The sequence below is a fragment of the Macaca nemestrina genome, chromosome 7 (assembly GCF_043159975.1).
Source record: "Macaca nemestrina isolate mMacNem1 chromosome 7, mMacNem.hap1, whole genome shotgun sequence".
NCBI lineage: Eukaryota > Metazoa > Chordata > Mammalia > Primates > Cercopithecidae > Macaca > Macaca nemestrina.
In genome coordinates, this window is record NC_092131.1 from 1535059 (window position 1) to 1550900 (window position 15842).

At 48.5% G+C, this 15842-nt stretch overlaps 1 gene segment (V, D, J or C); it reads left to right on the top strand.

The window, feature by feature from the left end:
• Positions 1 to 13972: 13972 nt before the first annotated feature.
• LOC105489903 (immunoglobulin heavy variable 6-1-like) lies at positions 13973 to 14594 on the top strand. The segment is given in 2 exon segments: positions 13973 to 14059; positions 14143 to 14594. Coding segments are annotated over 2 exon segments (486 nt in total).
• The last annotated feature ends 1248 nt before the right edge of the window (positions 14595 to 15842 follow it).

Genomic DNA, 15842 nt, shown 5'->3' on the forward strand with positions numbered 1-15842 from the left:
TGGATGGTTTTTTTCTTTTTTGTTTTTTGGGTTTTTTTTGGTGTGTTTTTGTTTGCTTGTTTGTTTTTTGCTTTTATCTTCTTTGATACTCTTGCAGGCTTGATTGTGGCATAAAGTGGGTTCAGTTAGCTGTGTTTCTTGAAAATTTTAGGGGGTCCGGGCTCACCTCAGCACTCTTATGGTGTGTGCTCTGCTCTGGGACTGGGCCCCTGGCTTTATTCTCTTGCCCCTTGAGTTTAGAAACTTGTTGCATTGGAGGGGCTGAGGTGTTCCCAGTCCGTTGGCCACAACACTATGATAGGGGGTGCCGGCCAAAGCACTTCTTTAGAGTGGTCGCAGTGGGATCCATTCTCACTCATGTATACCAGTAGTTGTGGTGTCATGGCAGGGTGCACATGCATCTGCTGGGGTGGGGTACTGGCAGGAGCAGGGTGGCAGCATCCCTACATAGGTTCCTGCTGGCAGTCACAGTACAGTGAGGTGCCCATGTGTTGGCGGGGACAGGGTGGCAGGGTGCACATGAATATGCTTGCTGGTGGTGGAGGGAGTTATGATCCATCTTGCACTCATGTCAGCAAAGCAGTTGGGAGGTGCTATGGGTGGATTGGTGCACATCAGCAGGGGCTGGCCTGCTGGAGCTCTCCAATGGTTAGGCATGGTCTGCTGGCAAAGGAGCTATGATGAGGGCACCCAGGAAACTCCCTGGTTGGGCTTCCAAGGCTGTACTGCAAGCAAGCACAGCCAGCCTGGAGCCCCAGGAGAGGCCAGAAGGCAAGGAAATGCTCATTTCAGATGGGCCCTGTCCCATGGACAAGACCACCCTGCTTTACTCAGGTCCAATAGTCACTCTAAGGCTAAAACCTCCTAGAGGAGCTCCTCCTAGAGGAGCGTGGTGAGCCGTGGTGAGCCTTGGGGGATGGCTGGCTGTGCTCCACTGCAGCCATTCACGTGTCAACACTCTGGGCTTTACACAGGCTGGAGTCCTGCCCCTGCCATCTCTCTAAGCAGCTGTCCCTGCCAGCACATGTGTCCATGGGGGTCATGGGGTCTCCTGCTGCTAGGATTCTGGAGGCCCATGGCAAGAGTGGGCCACTCCTCACCTGTTCAACCCAACCTTTCCCCTGGAGTTGCTGGGAGAGAGGAATGAGTCCTGGTGCTTGGCATCCCCATGCAGGGTTCCCAGCTTCCTCCACCTTCAGCCCAGCATCTGTGTCCTTCCCCATCCACTCTCAATCCACTCTCAATGCCTTCCCTTCAAAGATCTGCTTGGAAAGCACCAGTCTTCCCAATGTCTCACTCCCTCAGTGGCAGATGTTCCTCCTGGCTGCATCTAGTCAGCCATCTTGACTCACCTCCAAAGTCTTTTGAATTACCACTTTGGTTAAATTAGTAACTATTATTTTACAAAGGCCTGTGATTCTGTTTTGATCAAATATTTTGAGCCTTTTAGTATCTATAACAAATGTTCTCAAAAATCAAAATCCTAAATCAAGTCTCTGACTTAGTCTTATTTCTGGAGCTTATTAAAGCTAAAAAAACTAATCACCATAAAGTTGTAGAAGCTTTTTCCAGCTTCCAGTCAGGCTATGAACTCCAGTATCACCACCTCCAGCCTGATAATTACATATATTGGAAGATAATCAGTTAAAGGACTCCCTCTAGACCCTTGAAAGGGTGTGAGAGACAACATGGTTTCGCCTGCCTTCATGTGTCCCAGCCCATCCCTGTGGCTGCCTCTGTCCACCCCAGCTTGCCCACTGTCTTTCCTTCCCAACTGTCTGCCCTGCTGACTTCTGGCCTCAGTGACAGATGCAAAGACAAGGCGACAGCCTCACATAGACCGTTTAACCAGCCCCACATTTGCATAAACTAAATGGTCATGTAACACTCTGTTGCCCAGACTGGTCTCAAACTCCTGGGCTCAACTGATCCACCCACCTTGACCTCCCAAGGTGCTAGGATTACAGGCGTGAGCCACAGTGCCCAGCCAAGAACGCTTTTTTGACTGGGCACCATGGCACACACCTGTAGTCGCAACACTTTGGGAGGCCAAGGTGGGAGGGTGGCTTGAGGCCAGGAGGTTGAGGCTGCAGTGAGCTCTGACGGCACCACCTCACTCCAGCATGGGTGGCAGAGTGAGATCCTTTCTTAAAAAAAACAAAAAAGCAAACTTGTTTACTCTGCAGCCAGGCTCCATGACCAAACACAAACACAAACTTCCCCTCAAGAGGGTCCAGGAGGAGCTGGGCTGCAGGAGGGGCTTAGGGCCTCTTAGGGAATGGTAAGTGACCACCCAACCAGGCACTCAGCCCCAGGGACATATGCAGAGAGAGGCTGGGAGGACCCTTTCAGTGACTGGGGTTACAAACCCGAACTATAAGCCATTGCTGGCTCTGTGAGCGGACGCCCCCAGAAATCTCCCGCTTAGTTGTTAACAGTCATCCACTCTTCACTTTTTCCTATTCTCAATCCCTAGAAGATGCCCTCCTTTCTCAGGCTGAGATCAACCTACCAGCTCCACTCTAGACCTGAACACACAACTCCTCCTTCTGTCTCCACCTGGAAATCTCATCAGCGCCTCACATTTATACGCCTGAAAATCAGGTCCTGCCCACCCACCTTCTTGCTCCACCTGATTCCTGCCCGGTCTCAGCCAGAGACCTTGCAGTCTCCTTTAACTCTCAAACCCACACAAGTGGTGTGAGCATACCGACTGTGTTTTATGTGAGAAAGAACTGTTTCTTGGTGGTCCTGTGGTGTTTTGTTTGTTTGTTTGTTTGTTTTGAGACGGAGTCTCGCTCTGTTGCCCAGGCTGGAGTGCAGTGGTGTGATCTCTGCTCACTGCAAGCTCCGCCTCCTGGGTTCACGCCATTCTCCTGCCTCAGCCTCCCGAGTAGCTGGGACTACAAGCACCAGCCACCACGCCCGGCTAATTTTTTGTATTTTTAGTAGATACAGGGTTTCACTGTGTTAGCCAGGATAGTCTCGATCCCCTGACCTCGTGATCCGCCCGCCTCAGCTTCCCAATGTGCTGGGATTACAGGCTTGAGCCACCATGCCAGGCTTCTCCTGCCGTTTTATTAGTCTAAAGGCAAAATGTTGGCAGAGCTGGTTCCTTCCAAACCCTAGGAGGGAGATTCTGTTTTCACTCCTTTTCCCGATTCTAGAACCCATATTCCTTGTTCTGCACCCCCTTCTTCCATCTTCAAAGGCCGTCCTCTCATCTCTGTGTCCCTTGTCACATCACCCTTCCTCTGACTCTGGCTCTCCTGCTTCCACTTATAAGCACCCTTGTGATTACATCATACCCACCCAGATAATGTGGGGTCGTATTCTCCCCTCTCCAGATCAATGTAATCACATCTACAAAGTTCCTCGTGCCATACGAGGTCACAAATCCACATGTTCTGGGGGTTCGAATGTAAACATCTGGGGGTGGGTTATTCAGCCACCCACAAGCACTGCTCCCCACTGGCCACACACTGCACAGCCGAGATCTTGCATGTGAAGCACACTCAACAGCAGCAGCTTCAGCAAAAACTATATGCTCCACTCTCCTGCCATTTGTATCTGGAATTTGTTTTCACTATCACTGTAGAAAGAGTGGTATTGTAAAATTAAAGATGGATTATTTTCTTCCTAGAGCACTTTGGCAATCTATCCAACATTATTTTTCCCCTTCTGAGTGTCAAGTGTGAGGTCATTCTTTCATTGAGAGCTCAATGCCTACAATTACGATAATGCATATTGGGTCCTTTCACACATCAGAAAGTTCTCCTTTCTTAAAATCTGTTCTTGAATTATTCATTCTTCTCTAGCTTTTATTGATCTATTTTATAATTTTAGAAAAATCAGAAAGCAACTTGAAGTAGCTGTCATCTCTACAGATTTACCTCCCTCTTTGGGGCCTTCAGAATGCCGTGACACGCTTTTTCCTTGCTCATCACATGGTTTATATGTGTGAGACCTCATCACAGGAGCTGCGGTCCCCCGGGAGCAGGCACCTGTGGATGGCGCCTTGCTCCTGGCTGCTGGGACCCATGTGCTGCCAGTGGCACTCCACGCTCAGTGTCGCAGCTCCAGATGGTGGGTGAGACCCTAGGACCACTTTGTGAACAGCGGGGGCTTGGGGTTTGCTCTTCTACCATATCCAGGGCTGCTCTTCATGAGAGAATGTTTCTCACCTGGCATCGTGGCTGAAGCCAGCTTGGAACCTTTCTAGCCGTATGGGGAGTATGTGAGTGAAACAGATGTTAATTAGCTCAGTGGAGCCACTCCCCTGTGTAGACAAGTTTCAAAACATTATGCTGCACAAAATAAATACAGGTCATTTGTATGTGTCAATCAAAAAAGAAACTAATTATTTTTTTTTAAAAAAAAACCTCTCTACTCAAGCAGAAACCTCAGCTCCAGTCTCACAAGTCACACAAGGCTGCTCCTGTCCTGTGTATGTTAAACCTACCCCAGAACTGCGAGGGGCACTCAGGTTTCATTCTCAGTTCAAATGCACTATTTAACTGTGTCTATTCCAAGCACCTGGCAACATCCAGCTCTTTTTTTTCAGGCTCATTCATTTAAACTATATATAATTTTTCACCCAACATTCTAACACATGTAGTACTGTACAGAATCCTTCCCTAGGAGGATCCACAGCATTAGAAAAGAATTAAGAAGTCCAAGATTTACAAGAAGGAAAAAGCAAAGAGGAGATCAAAAAATGGGCATCTTCTAGAAACAGAAAACCCCCATGAGTATGAAGAGAAATCGCTGGCACACGTGTGAATAGTTACTTGATGCTTATAGTGATGTCTCGGAAAATAACATGAAATACTTATCATCTGTTTCTCACTCATGTAATTCAAAAGATTAGAGAGAAGATGATTTGAAATATTCTTAAGTTTGTAGGAAAGAAGCTACTTCCACATGGATAATTGCATGTATTTTGATACAGCCATTATTAAGAACTATCTAAAGGGTCCATTAAAAATAAAATTTCTTGGCCGGGCACGGTGGCTCACGCCTGTATCCCAGCACTTTGGGAGGCCGAGGCAGGTGGATCACCTGAGGTCAGGAGTTCAAAACCAGTCTGGCCAAAATGGTGAAACCCTGTCTCTACCAAAAACACAAAAATTAGCTGGGCGTGGTGGTGTGCACCTGTAGCCTGAGATACTTGTGAGGCTCAGGCAGGATAATCGTTTGAACCCAAGAGGTGTAGGTTGCAGTGAGCTGAGATCACATCACTGCACTCCAGGCTGAGTGACAAAGTGAGACGCTGTCTCAAAAATATTAAAATAAAATTTCTCATTCCTATTACAGAGTAATTTAATTCATTAATGCCCTGCCCTGTTACAAAACTCATTTGTAAAACATGAATTATAATTGTGAAAAAATGGCAATTGATACTAATTTTAAATTCTAAAACAGGGCACCCATATTAAAGAGTATTTTGCAGTAAGAGAATTAGCTATAACATTCTGTAATAAGGTGGAGAAAACATTCTCCAGCTTATAATGGTTGGTGAGAAGAAAGTTTCCAGCACAGTAGATGGACCCTAAGAACTTTTGTTGAAATAATAAGACAAAAAGATATACAAAGAGATGGGCCAGATGAAGGGAGATGGAGAGAGAGATAGAGACAGAAATGAGAGACGCAAGTCTGCTTTGTTTATTCTAACATAAAGGCAGTGGTGAGTCATCAATGTATTCAGAGTTTGCACAATCACTATGGAACACAGACAGACACACAGGGTAAGAGGAGAAATACAGGGCAGTTGCTGGCCCTTGGACTGTTCTCAGTTCCTCAAAACACAGCAGCTTTGCCCAACCTAAGGGAACTTTCAGCAGCTGCTCTTCTGCCATAGGCCCCTTTCCTGCCCTGTTTTCACATGGCTGACTGTTTCTGCTCCTGCAGGTCTTAGCTCATCAGACAGGCCTTTATTACCTCTGTGTCAACAGCGGGAGCTTCCATTACTCTCTAGCATGACACTCCCCCTCCTCTTTTAGGAAACTTAACGTGTCAGTGAGTTTGCCATCAGCCTTCTCCCCACAGTGTTAACAGTGGTGAGGAAGCCAGCCTGTTGCACCTTGCCCCTCCCATGATTCCAATACCAAGTTCAGACTTGTCACATGGAACTTATCCTTGCATGTTGGCAGCACAGACAGATGGACCCAACCATGGATTAGTGGATGGATGGGTGGAGGCACAGATGGATGGATGGATGGATGACTGAGTAGGTACGTGGATGGAAGAGTGAAAAGATAGATGGATGCATGTATGGATGGATGAGTAGGTTGATGGATGCGTGGGTGGGTGGATGGGTGGGTGAGTGGATGGATGGGTGGGTAGGTGGGTGGCTACATGCATGGATGAGTACATGGATAGATAAGTGAGTGGATGGGTGGATGGATGGATGGACGGACGGACGTACATGGATAGATAAGTGAGTGGATGGGTGGATGGATGGATGGACGGACGGACGGATGGATGGATGGATGGATGGATGAATGGGTAGGTGAAGGGATGGATGTATTAGAGTGGGTAGTTAGGCAAGCATAAGCTGATAGTCAAGTGGTTGTTAAACTGCCTCTCTAAAATAATAATTGGTCTCGGCCGGGCATGGTGGCTCACGCCTATAACTCCAGCACTTTGGGAGGCTGAGGCTGGTGGACCACAAGGTCAAGAGATCGAGACCATCCTGGCCAACATGGTGAAACCCTGTCTCTACTAAAAATACAAAAATTAGCTGGGTGGGGTGGCATGCATCTGTAGTTCCAGCTACTCGGGAGGCTGAGGCAGGAGAATTGCTTGAACCTGGGAGGCAGAGGTTGCAGTGAGCCAAGATTGCGCCACTGCACTCCAGCCTGGTGACAGAGCAAAGCTCTGTCTCAAGTAATAATAATAATAATGGTATTAATAATAATAATAATAATTGAGCTCAGCCAGCGCCAAGAAAAGGCAGTCTCCCAATAGATAGAAAACACCTGAAACTGGTAATCAGCAGCTTCCTGATAAGTTCTCGGGAGTTGGGTGAGTGGCGTCAAGCATAGGCACTAAGAGGCAAAATGGCAGAGTTTAACTGATATATGATCTTCCTCTAGGAACACTCTACTAATAAGAGAAAAACACTTCAAATGAGCATGTGCACAACTTCAGTAAACCCACTGTGTATGCAGCCCCTCCCAAGTGCTGGCAGGCCACTGTACATGTGGACAGCCCACCCCAAGGGAAGAATCAAGGGAGAAGAAATACAAATCCCAGAACTGCGCCAACGTGTAAAACCCCAATTCAAGGGCTGGACAGAGCACTTAGATCTCTCAAGTCACCCACTTAGGCCTCTTCCAAGTGTACTTTACTTCCTTTCATTCCCGATCTAAAACTTTTTAATAAACGTTTACTCCTGCTCTAAAACTTGTCTGGGTCTCTCACTCTTCTGTATGTCCCTTGGCCAAATTCTTTCTTCCAAGGAGGCGGCAATTAAGTTGCTGCAGACCTCTACGGATTCGCTGCTGCTAACAGATGGGTGGATAGGTGGACAGATGCATGAATTAGTGGATGGATGGTTGGATGTGTGGGTGGGTGGGTGGATTGGGGGATGGCTGGATGAATGGATGGCTGGGTGGGTGGATGGATGCATGGATAAGTGATGGATGGATGGATGGGTGAATGGATGGGTGGGTGTGTGTGTGGATGGGTGGATGCGAAACCCCTTTAACTGATTATAGGGCTCAGTGTGTGCTTCAACATCATGATGCCATCATCACATTGTTCCCTGTATGACGCAGTTGGGGAGGAGAGTGTACCGGGGGGCAGGAATGACTTTTCTCCATAATCAACCTCTCCCACCCTGCAGCCTGGGCTGTGCAGGCCACACTGGAGAAGGTGGGGTCGACTACTCCTAAATGTTGTTGTGTCCAATGGCTTGTTGACGTTGATGTAGGAATGAGGCTACGTCTCCACCACAGATGGAACTGTTTGGGTCCCCAAAGCAGAAAGCCTCTTCTGTTGCAGGTGCTGAAGTTTCCATCTTCTTCTGCTTATACAGAAGCTCATGCATCCCTCGGGTGGCAGGGGTCAGGTTCCCATGCGCACTGAGCTCCTCCCTGACATGCTTTGGACAAAAGTGTGAGACACACAAGATTGCGGCAGGAAGTCCACCTGTGGGGATGCTGCAACTTCTCCAGCAAGAATGCGATCTGCTCATTGACCGTCACCACACATAACCAATTAAGTGTCCCATTTTTAATAACATGTCATTGTTTCACAGAGTATTCTCTTAAAGTGTATAAGTTGCAGTTATTATTTTTTACTTCTGCTACTCATTTACTCATAATTAGGCACAATTTACACTTAAGACATTTCTTAATAGTTTTCTCTTCCTTAAGGTGAACTGTAGTCAGACGACGCACTTATCAATTGTCTCTAGCTCTTGTCAGAAAAAAATACAGCGGTGTGTGTGTGTGTGTGTGTGTGTGTGTGTCTTGGCCTTTGCAATGATGAATTAAGATGTGCACTGAGAAGGTGTTCACTTTATTTGACGTTAAGGAAGTACCAAGAAGACCCTCTCCACAGACCCTGGGAAAGCCAGAAGCTGCACCCTGAGGCTGTGCCAGGCAGGGAACAAGGAGGCAGCACCACCTACTGGACAGGGATAATGCCCTCCCAGTCCCTGCCACTTGTCTGCAGAGGCACAAGGAGCCGCCCCTTCTCCTGGGCTGATGAGATTGCTCCCCTATATGCCAAATTAGGGTTGTGTGTCTGAGGCTCTCCCTAGACTCTCAGCTCCTTCCTACTCCTGCAAAGTGAAGTAAACAATGCCAAGCGTTCCCGGAGGCCTCTCTTCCCCTGGAGAGTTTGGACTCCCTTCAATGGTCTCCACTACCCAGCCCTCACTCCATGTCCTCCTTTTCTCCCTAAAGCGGTGCCCAGTCTGATTCCACTGTGGCAGGGATAACGAGGGCCCCGGACACGAGGGGAGAGAAGTTTCTACCTGAGTCACAGCAGTGGTTGCCCTGCAGACTCCTGAAGATGCAAGACACATTTCCATCCCAGAGACCCAGTGAAATGCAACCTCAGCCTAGAGACAGCCTGTTATTTTTTCTTGTTCTGTCCTGGAGAGGCCAGTGGGAAAGTCGTGCCCCTTGTTGAGGAGAACATGAGATTTCTGTGTGTCATCCTCTGCCTGATGGCTGTACCTCCATGTGACTGTCTGAGAGATTTCAGAACTGGGGCTTTGGGCTATGATGTCTGTTTGTGACTCATCTCTTTGCTTCTTGTCCCTGAGCGTCCTGCACCAGGTGCAGCTACTAGAGCCATGCCCAGGGCTGGTGAGGTCCTCACGGACCTCTGGGCCTGAACCCAGCAGCACTCTGGGAAGGCGCTGGGGCACCTCAGCTCCAGGCGCAGCACACACTTCAGCCCACCCTTCCAGGCCAGCTCTCCATCTGCAGAGATACATCCAAGGCCCAGTTATCTCTGCAGTTGAGTTCCGTGATGGCCAAGGGCACGGCCACATATTCCCGTGGGAGGCACAGAATGGGGACCCCAGTGTGAGCCCAGACACAAACCTCCCTGCAGGGAAGCACAGGACCACCAGGCGGCGCTCCAGACCACAGAGCGGCCCCAGAAGCAGCGGCTTGAGTCCGCGTTGAGTCAGGTCATCGGTTTTATTTTCCCTGAGCAAACTGCACCTCTCACCTTCAGAGCTGTTGCTTTTTTATTTATTTATTTATTTGTTTTTTTTTTTGAGACGGAGTCTCGCTCTGTCGCCCAGGCTGGAGTGCAGTGGCGCGATCTCAGCTCACTGCAAGCTCCGCCTCCCTGGTTCCCGCCATTCTCCTGCCTCAGCCTCCCGAGTAGCTGGGACCACAGGCGCGGCCACCTCGCCCGGCTAATTTTTTGTATTTTTAGTAGAGACGGGGTTTCACCGTGTTAGCCAGGATGGTCTCGATCTCCTGACCTCCTGATCCGCCCGCCTCGGCCTCCCAAAGTGCTGGGATTACAGGCGTGAGCCACCGCGACCGGCCAGAGTTGTTGTTGTTGTTTTTAATCACCATGAAGAGAAAGTCATTCCTTGCCTCTTGCTAACTAATTTAAATATTGAGGAGTGCTTCCTGCTTCCTTGGGCCTCTGCTTGTAGAAACACTGCAATTGTAAGGCGGCACGTGGGAAGTCCCCGCTCAGTAACCGGGACCTGCTGCTGTGGCCCTGGCAAGAGGGCCTCGGCCGCAGCAACAGAGGTCCAGGCTGTAACCTAACAAAAAAAGAATCTCGGTGTAACTGTCCTGCATTTGAGTTTGTGATCAGTTTTACACTTTGTCTTTAACAGGTTCTAAGAAAAAATTTTAATGCTGGTTCAAGCTATGTGGGTAAAATGCGCTTACCCACATTCCTTAAACAAACAGAACGCTGAGGTGGAAATGTTTTTAAAAAGTAGTTTTCAGACATTTGGAAACAAGCATCACAGGATGGTAACCCCTGAGAAAAGAAAAACAAACTAACGAATCCTGCTATTGCCTGAAAGCAGCTGCCAGGACACAGGGAAAGGCTCGGTGAGCTGAGCGCACAGAGAGCAGAGTTCAAGGCAGCAGCGGCCTGTGGGGAGGAGCACCAGGGAGCAGGCTGCTGTGTAGCCAGGATGGGCAGGGGGCGTGGGGAAGAGCAGCTGGAGACTTGCAGCAGACAGGGGGATCCCTGAAGTTTGAGGCTGATAACTGACCTATGCCTGCATGAAAGGATCTACTCAACATCAGGGAGAAATCACCAGAAACCTGTGGACCCAAAACTACACAGCGTCTACACAAGGAAAGCATTGTTTGTGTTGCTCCCAGCCAGGGTGAAAAGATCTTGAGATATGTAAAGCTTCAAGCAATCTTCCGAAGTAATCTCGTGAGTACCGGTGCCACATTAATTCAGGACTAAAGGCTGCTGTGAATTGAACCTAAGAAATGCTTAAAGTGTAGCCTGGAGCCCGGGTGCAATGGCTCACACCTGTAATCCCAGCACTGTGAGAGGCCGAGGCAGGTGGATCACTTGAGGTCAGGATTTGAGACCAGCCTGGCCAACATGGCAAAACCTGTCTCTACTAAAAATACAAAAATTAGCTGGGCGTGGTGGCAGACGCCTGTAATCACCCCCGACCTGGACTCTCCCTCGATACATGGGAATTACAATTCGAGATGAGATTGGGGTAGGGACACAGAGCCAAACCATATCACAGAGGAACCTAAAGGATAATAAAGTAGGAAAACTTCCCACATCAGTAACCCTTTAGTAACCCTTTATCAGGTGGTAATTCCAATCTGCAAAATAAAATGGTGTGATTTTACTAAGATAACAGAATCTTCTCTACAGAATGACTTTCCAGTGCAAAAGCTCCCCACCACCACTGTGAAATCCATGTGACCATTACCCATTTGTGTGAAGTCCTCAAGTTAGAATGGGGACTTCTGAAGGTCAGAAATCCCTTTGCTCACGCTACATGGTCTGGACGAGACGTAAGAATTATTAGCTAATAGACATGCAACAACTTTTGTGTGAAAGATGTTATAAGACGTTTAAGGTATTTGCTCATGATTACTAAGCATTCATTGTATCATTGGAGCACATGTACTTATATACCCTGGAGAAATTCCAGTAATGGAATTGCTGGGTTGAACAGGATTTTGATTTGGATTAAACTATAGATTTGATTTAGGGAAAACTGGCATCTTAATCACACTGAGTTTTCCGATCCATGCATCCAGTTTGTGTGTATCTCTTCATGTGCTCACAGCCTCTGAGCAATGTTTTCCAATTTTCAGTGTTAAGATCTCCACATCGTTTGATATTTCTTCTAAGGTATATCCTGATTGCTTTTTATGTCTTCACAAGTTTTTTCCTTTCAAAATTAATTTTCCAATTGTTTGGTGCTTATATGCTCAAATTCTTAGTTTGAGCAGTCTCTGTTTTTGTTTGGGGGAATTTTTTTTTTTTTTTCAGATTCTTTAAGATTTTCTGTGTCTACAACCATGTAATCTCTGAACAGAGACAGTTTTGCTTTTACCTTTCAACTTGAGGTAGGCTTTCTGGGTAGTTCCAGGACCTGCAGACACTGAGTGGGTGGTGTGAGTAGCTGTAGAATGGCTTGGGGAGGACACTCTCAGGGGGACTATGGCCGCAGCTCAACTGTGACCATTCTTATAGCCCCAGCAACTGCGGCCACTATTCTTATCCAATTTCCAAAGCCACACCACAGGCCCTGTCAAGAATGAGGGGTGGAGGCTATGCCCTCTCCTGGGCACATCATCATTCCTAAGCCCCACGATGTGGGCCCCATGGGACACACCCTTCTGTCTGTCCAGACCTCAGTCCCACCTCCTCATCCTGCACCAGAACTCTTCAGAGCCCAGTGCGTGAAATGGGCTACCAAGGAAATGAGGGTAGGTTCCTGAGAGGAAACTGGCCTTGCATCTGAGAGCTAGGAGTCTGCTAATTCACCTGGCAGCCCTGGGCAGCCCGCTGTGGCGACAGTCCACCCCGTGCCCATCAGTGCCTCCTTCCTGTGCAAGCCTGGACCTCGCCCTGGGCTCAGGATGGGCTGTAGACTGAGAATGCAGGTGGGAAAGTCTTTGTCTTTCAGGGCCATAGTCAGACCCTACAGTGAGTCCGGAAGAGGCCTGTGGAGGTGTGGTTGAGGACAATGAGTCTACCATCGACAGGAGGACACAGGTTCGACCCCTTGCAGAGGCACAGCCCCACACTGCTGGGAGGCAGCCACACTCACTGCCTTGCCCTCTCCTCACACAGTGCAGGGTTTCCACGTTCACAGTCCCAGCCAGTCACCAGGAATGCCCTGGGAGCCGCCTTTCCCCAGTGCACTCTGAGCCCTCTGCCCTGACTGTGCAGTGAGCTCCATGCCCAGGAGATAGCCACTCATGGTCCTCTGGAAAGCAGCTGACCTGCCATGCCCTGGAACCACAAACCCCCACAAATCAGCCAGCCTGCGGTGGCCCTCGGATATGGTGAGAAGTGGTGGCACCCCTGTTCCCACACCCCAGATGCAGTGTCTGTAGGTGACACAAGTGAGTACTGAGGAGTAGAGGGTAGAACTGTAGACCCCGAGAACCACAGGAACTAGGGTGTTACACTTCAGGGCCACATATGGAGAAAGTGTCACCAGACAGAAACAGGCCCCTCCTAGACTCTGTGTGCGCCATGCTCACCTGTCATTAGCCCTCACTCCTGCAGATTCATGATTGAGGCTATTAAAAAAAAAAAAAAAAAAAAGAGCTCCTACTCACCCATCCAACCCCATCCTGGGGCGTTTCCACCACCCTGGGGGTTTGGGATGAGCTGCCCTTGTCCATTGTGCTCTGTGGACCTCCCTTTAGAAGCTCACAGCTCCCTGCACTCAGCTCCATCCTGCCCCACCACATGGAAGCAAAATCCGTCTCCCTTCCACTGCAGGCTTTTCCAGGACCAGGATGCTGACCTGCTGCCCTTCACTCCCAAAGCAGTGGGACTGCCTGGGGTGGTGTGGGTGTGGAGCCTTCTTTCTCTAGGGACCTGGCACCTGGCCCCAGGAGCACAGGGATGGTGCATCTGTCTTAGGGATGCCTCCTCATGCCTGGGGGTGGAGCAGAGTATCATCGGCCCTCAGGGTTTGTTGCATCAATGAATGAATGGTGAATAAATGAAGGGGATCTAATCCATTAAAAAGGGTATATAGACTTTGGTTGGTGTAAGATGCCAAATGCTGGAATTCCAGAGTCATCACACCCGGGGGTCCTGCCTCTGAACTCCTCTTTTGGGTCCAATCTGCTGAAGAAAATGGCTTTAGGGAAACCCCGTTGTAGACCTGAGGGCCCCTGCTCTTCAATGGACCATCTCCTTCCTGGGGCCTTATATCAGCAAGTGGTGCACACAAGCAAATGCCGGGGTGTGGTTTCCTGTTTAAATGCAGCCTCCCCCGCTGCAGAACTGCAGAGCCTGCTGAATTCCGGCTAACCAGGGCAGTCAGCAGAGCTCCAGGCAATGTCTGTCTCCTTCCTCATCGTCCTCCCCGTGCTGGGCCTCCCATGGGGTCAGTGTCAGGGCGATGCCGTATTCACAGCAGCATTCACAGAGTGAGGGGTGTTTAACTTTGCTGTTTCCTTTCGTCTCCAGGTGTCCTGTCACAGGTGCAGCTGCAGGAGTCAGGTCCAGGACTGGTGAAGCCCTCACAGACCCTGTCACTCACCTGTGCCATCTCCGGGGACAGTGTCTCTAGCAACAGTGCTACTTGGAACTGGATCAGGCAGTCGCCATCGAGAGGCCTTGAGTGGCTGGGAAGGACATACTACAGGTCCAAGTGGTATAATGATTATGCACAATCTGTGCAAAATCGAATAAGCATCAACCCAGACACATCCAAGAACCAGTTCTCCCTGCAGCTGAACTCTGTGACCCCCGAGGACATGGCCGTGTATTACTGTGCAAGAGACACAGTGAGGGGAAGTCAGTGTGAGCCCAGACACAAACCTCCCTGCAGGGAGGCTCAGGACCCCAGAGGGCACCCAGCACTACCAGCCCGGGGCCCAGACCAGGAGCAGGTGTGGAGTTAAGCAAAAATGGAACTTCTTGCCGTGTCTTACATTGTTTTTTCGGCTCAGCAACAGAGATCACAGAAAACCCTTTTTCATATTTTTGAAATCTGTTCTTAGTCTAATGCAGATTCCCTTATATGTGACTTAATGCTTTTCTCTTGCTGGTTTTGGAATTCTTTCTCTTTGACTTTTGACAATTGGACTTTTGACAGTGTGCCTCAAAAAGGTTCTATTTCAGGTTCTTTGAGCCTCCTGGATCTGGATGCCCATCTCTCTCCAAAGACAGAAAGTTTTCAGCTATTATTTCATTAAATGTGTTTTCTACACCATTTCCCTTCTCTTTTGGAATACCCATAATGCAAATATTTGTTCACTTAATTGTGCCCGTAAATCCTGGGGATTTTCTTCATTCCTTTTTACTCTTTTTTTCTTTTTATTCATCTGCCTGAATTATTTCATAAGATCTGTCTTCAACTTCAGAAACTCTCTTTTGCTTGGCCTACTCTAATCTTGAAGTTCTCAGTTGTACTTTTAATTTCATTCGTTGAATTCTTCAACTCTGGAATTTGTTGGTTCTTTTTTACGATACTTATTTCTTTGTTGAATTCCTCATTCAAATCATAAATTGTTTTCCCAATTTCATTGAATTTTCTATCAGTACACTATTGTGTCTCACTGAGTTTCTTTAAGACTATCATTTTGAATTATTTTTCTGACTTTCTGTATATTTCCTTATGATTGGGGTCTGCTACTGGAGAATTACTGTTGTCTTTTTCAGGTGTCATGTTTCCTTGCCTTTTCATGTTTTGTGTGTTCCTACGTTGATTTCTACACATCTGGTAGACCAGTCATCCCTTCCAATTTAATGGAGTAGGTTTTGTAGGAAAAGACTTGCTAGTACAGATGGGTCTCAGGGTGTCAGTTTGGTGGGGTGCATTGGCTTTAGTTCTAGGTCGATGCAGTAGTGTAGTCTCCATGTAGTTTCTTCAGCTGCAGTCCACATTAGTGACATTTGCAAGTGTCTCAGTGGCCTAAGCTGAGAGGTTTGTGGCAGTGGTAGTGCAACGTTGCTAGAAGTGGACTCACCAGGCTGTTTCTGAGGTCAGGGGCACATGCATGCACATGGTGGATTGATCAACTTGGTGCCAGGCTCACTAGGGTTGGGGACATGGGGCTGTTTCTGATGCCCAGGACCCAAGCACAAGTCTCTTTGGCTGGCCTGGGGCTGTGGCTTCTGAGGGCAATCCACAGGGCTGTTTCTCAGGTTCAGGACACAAGTGC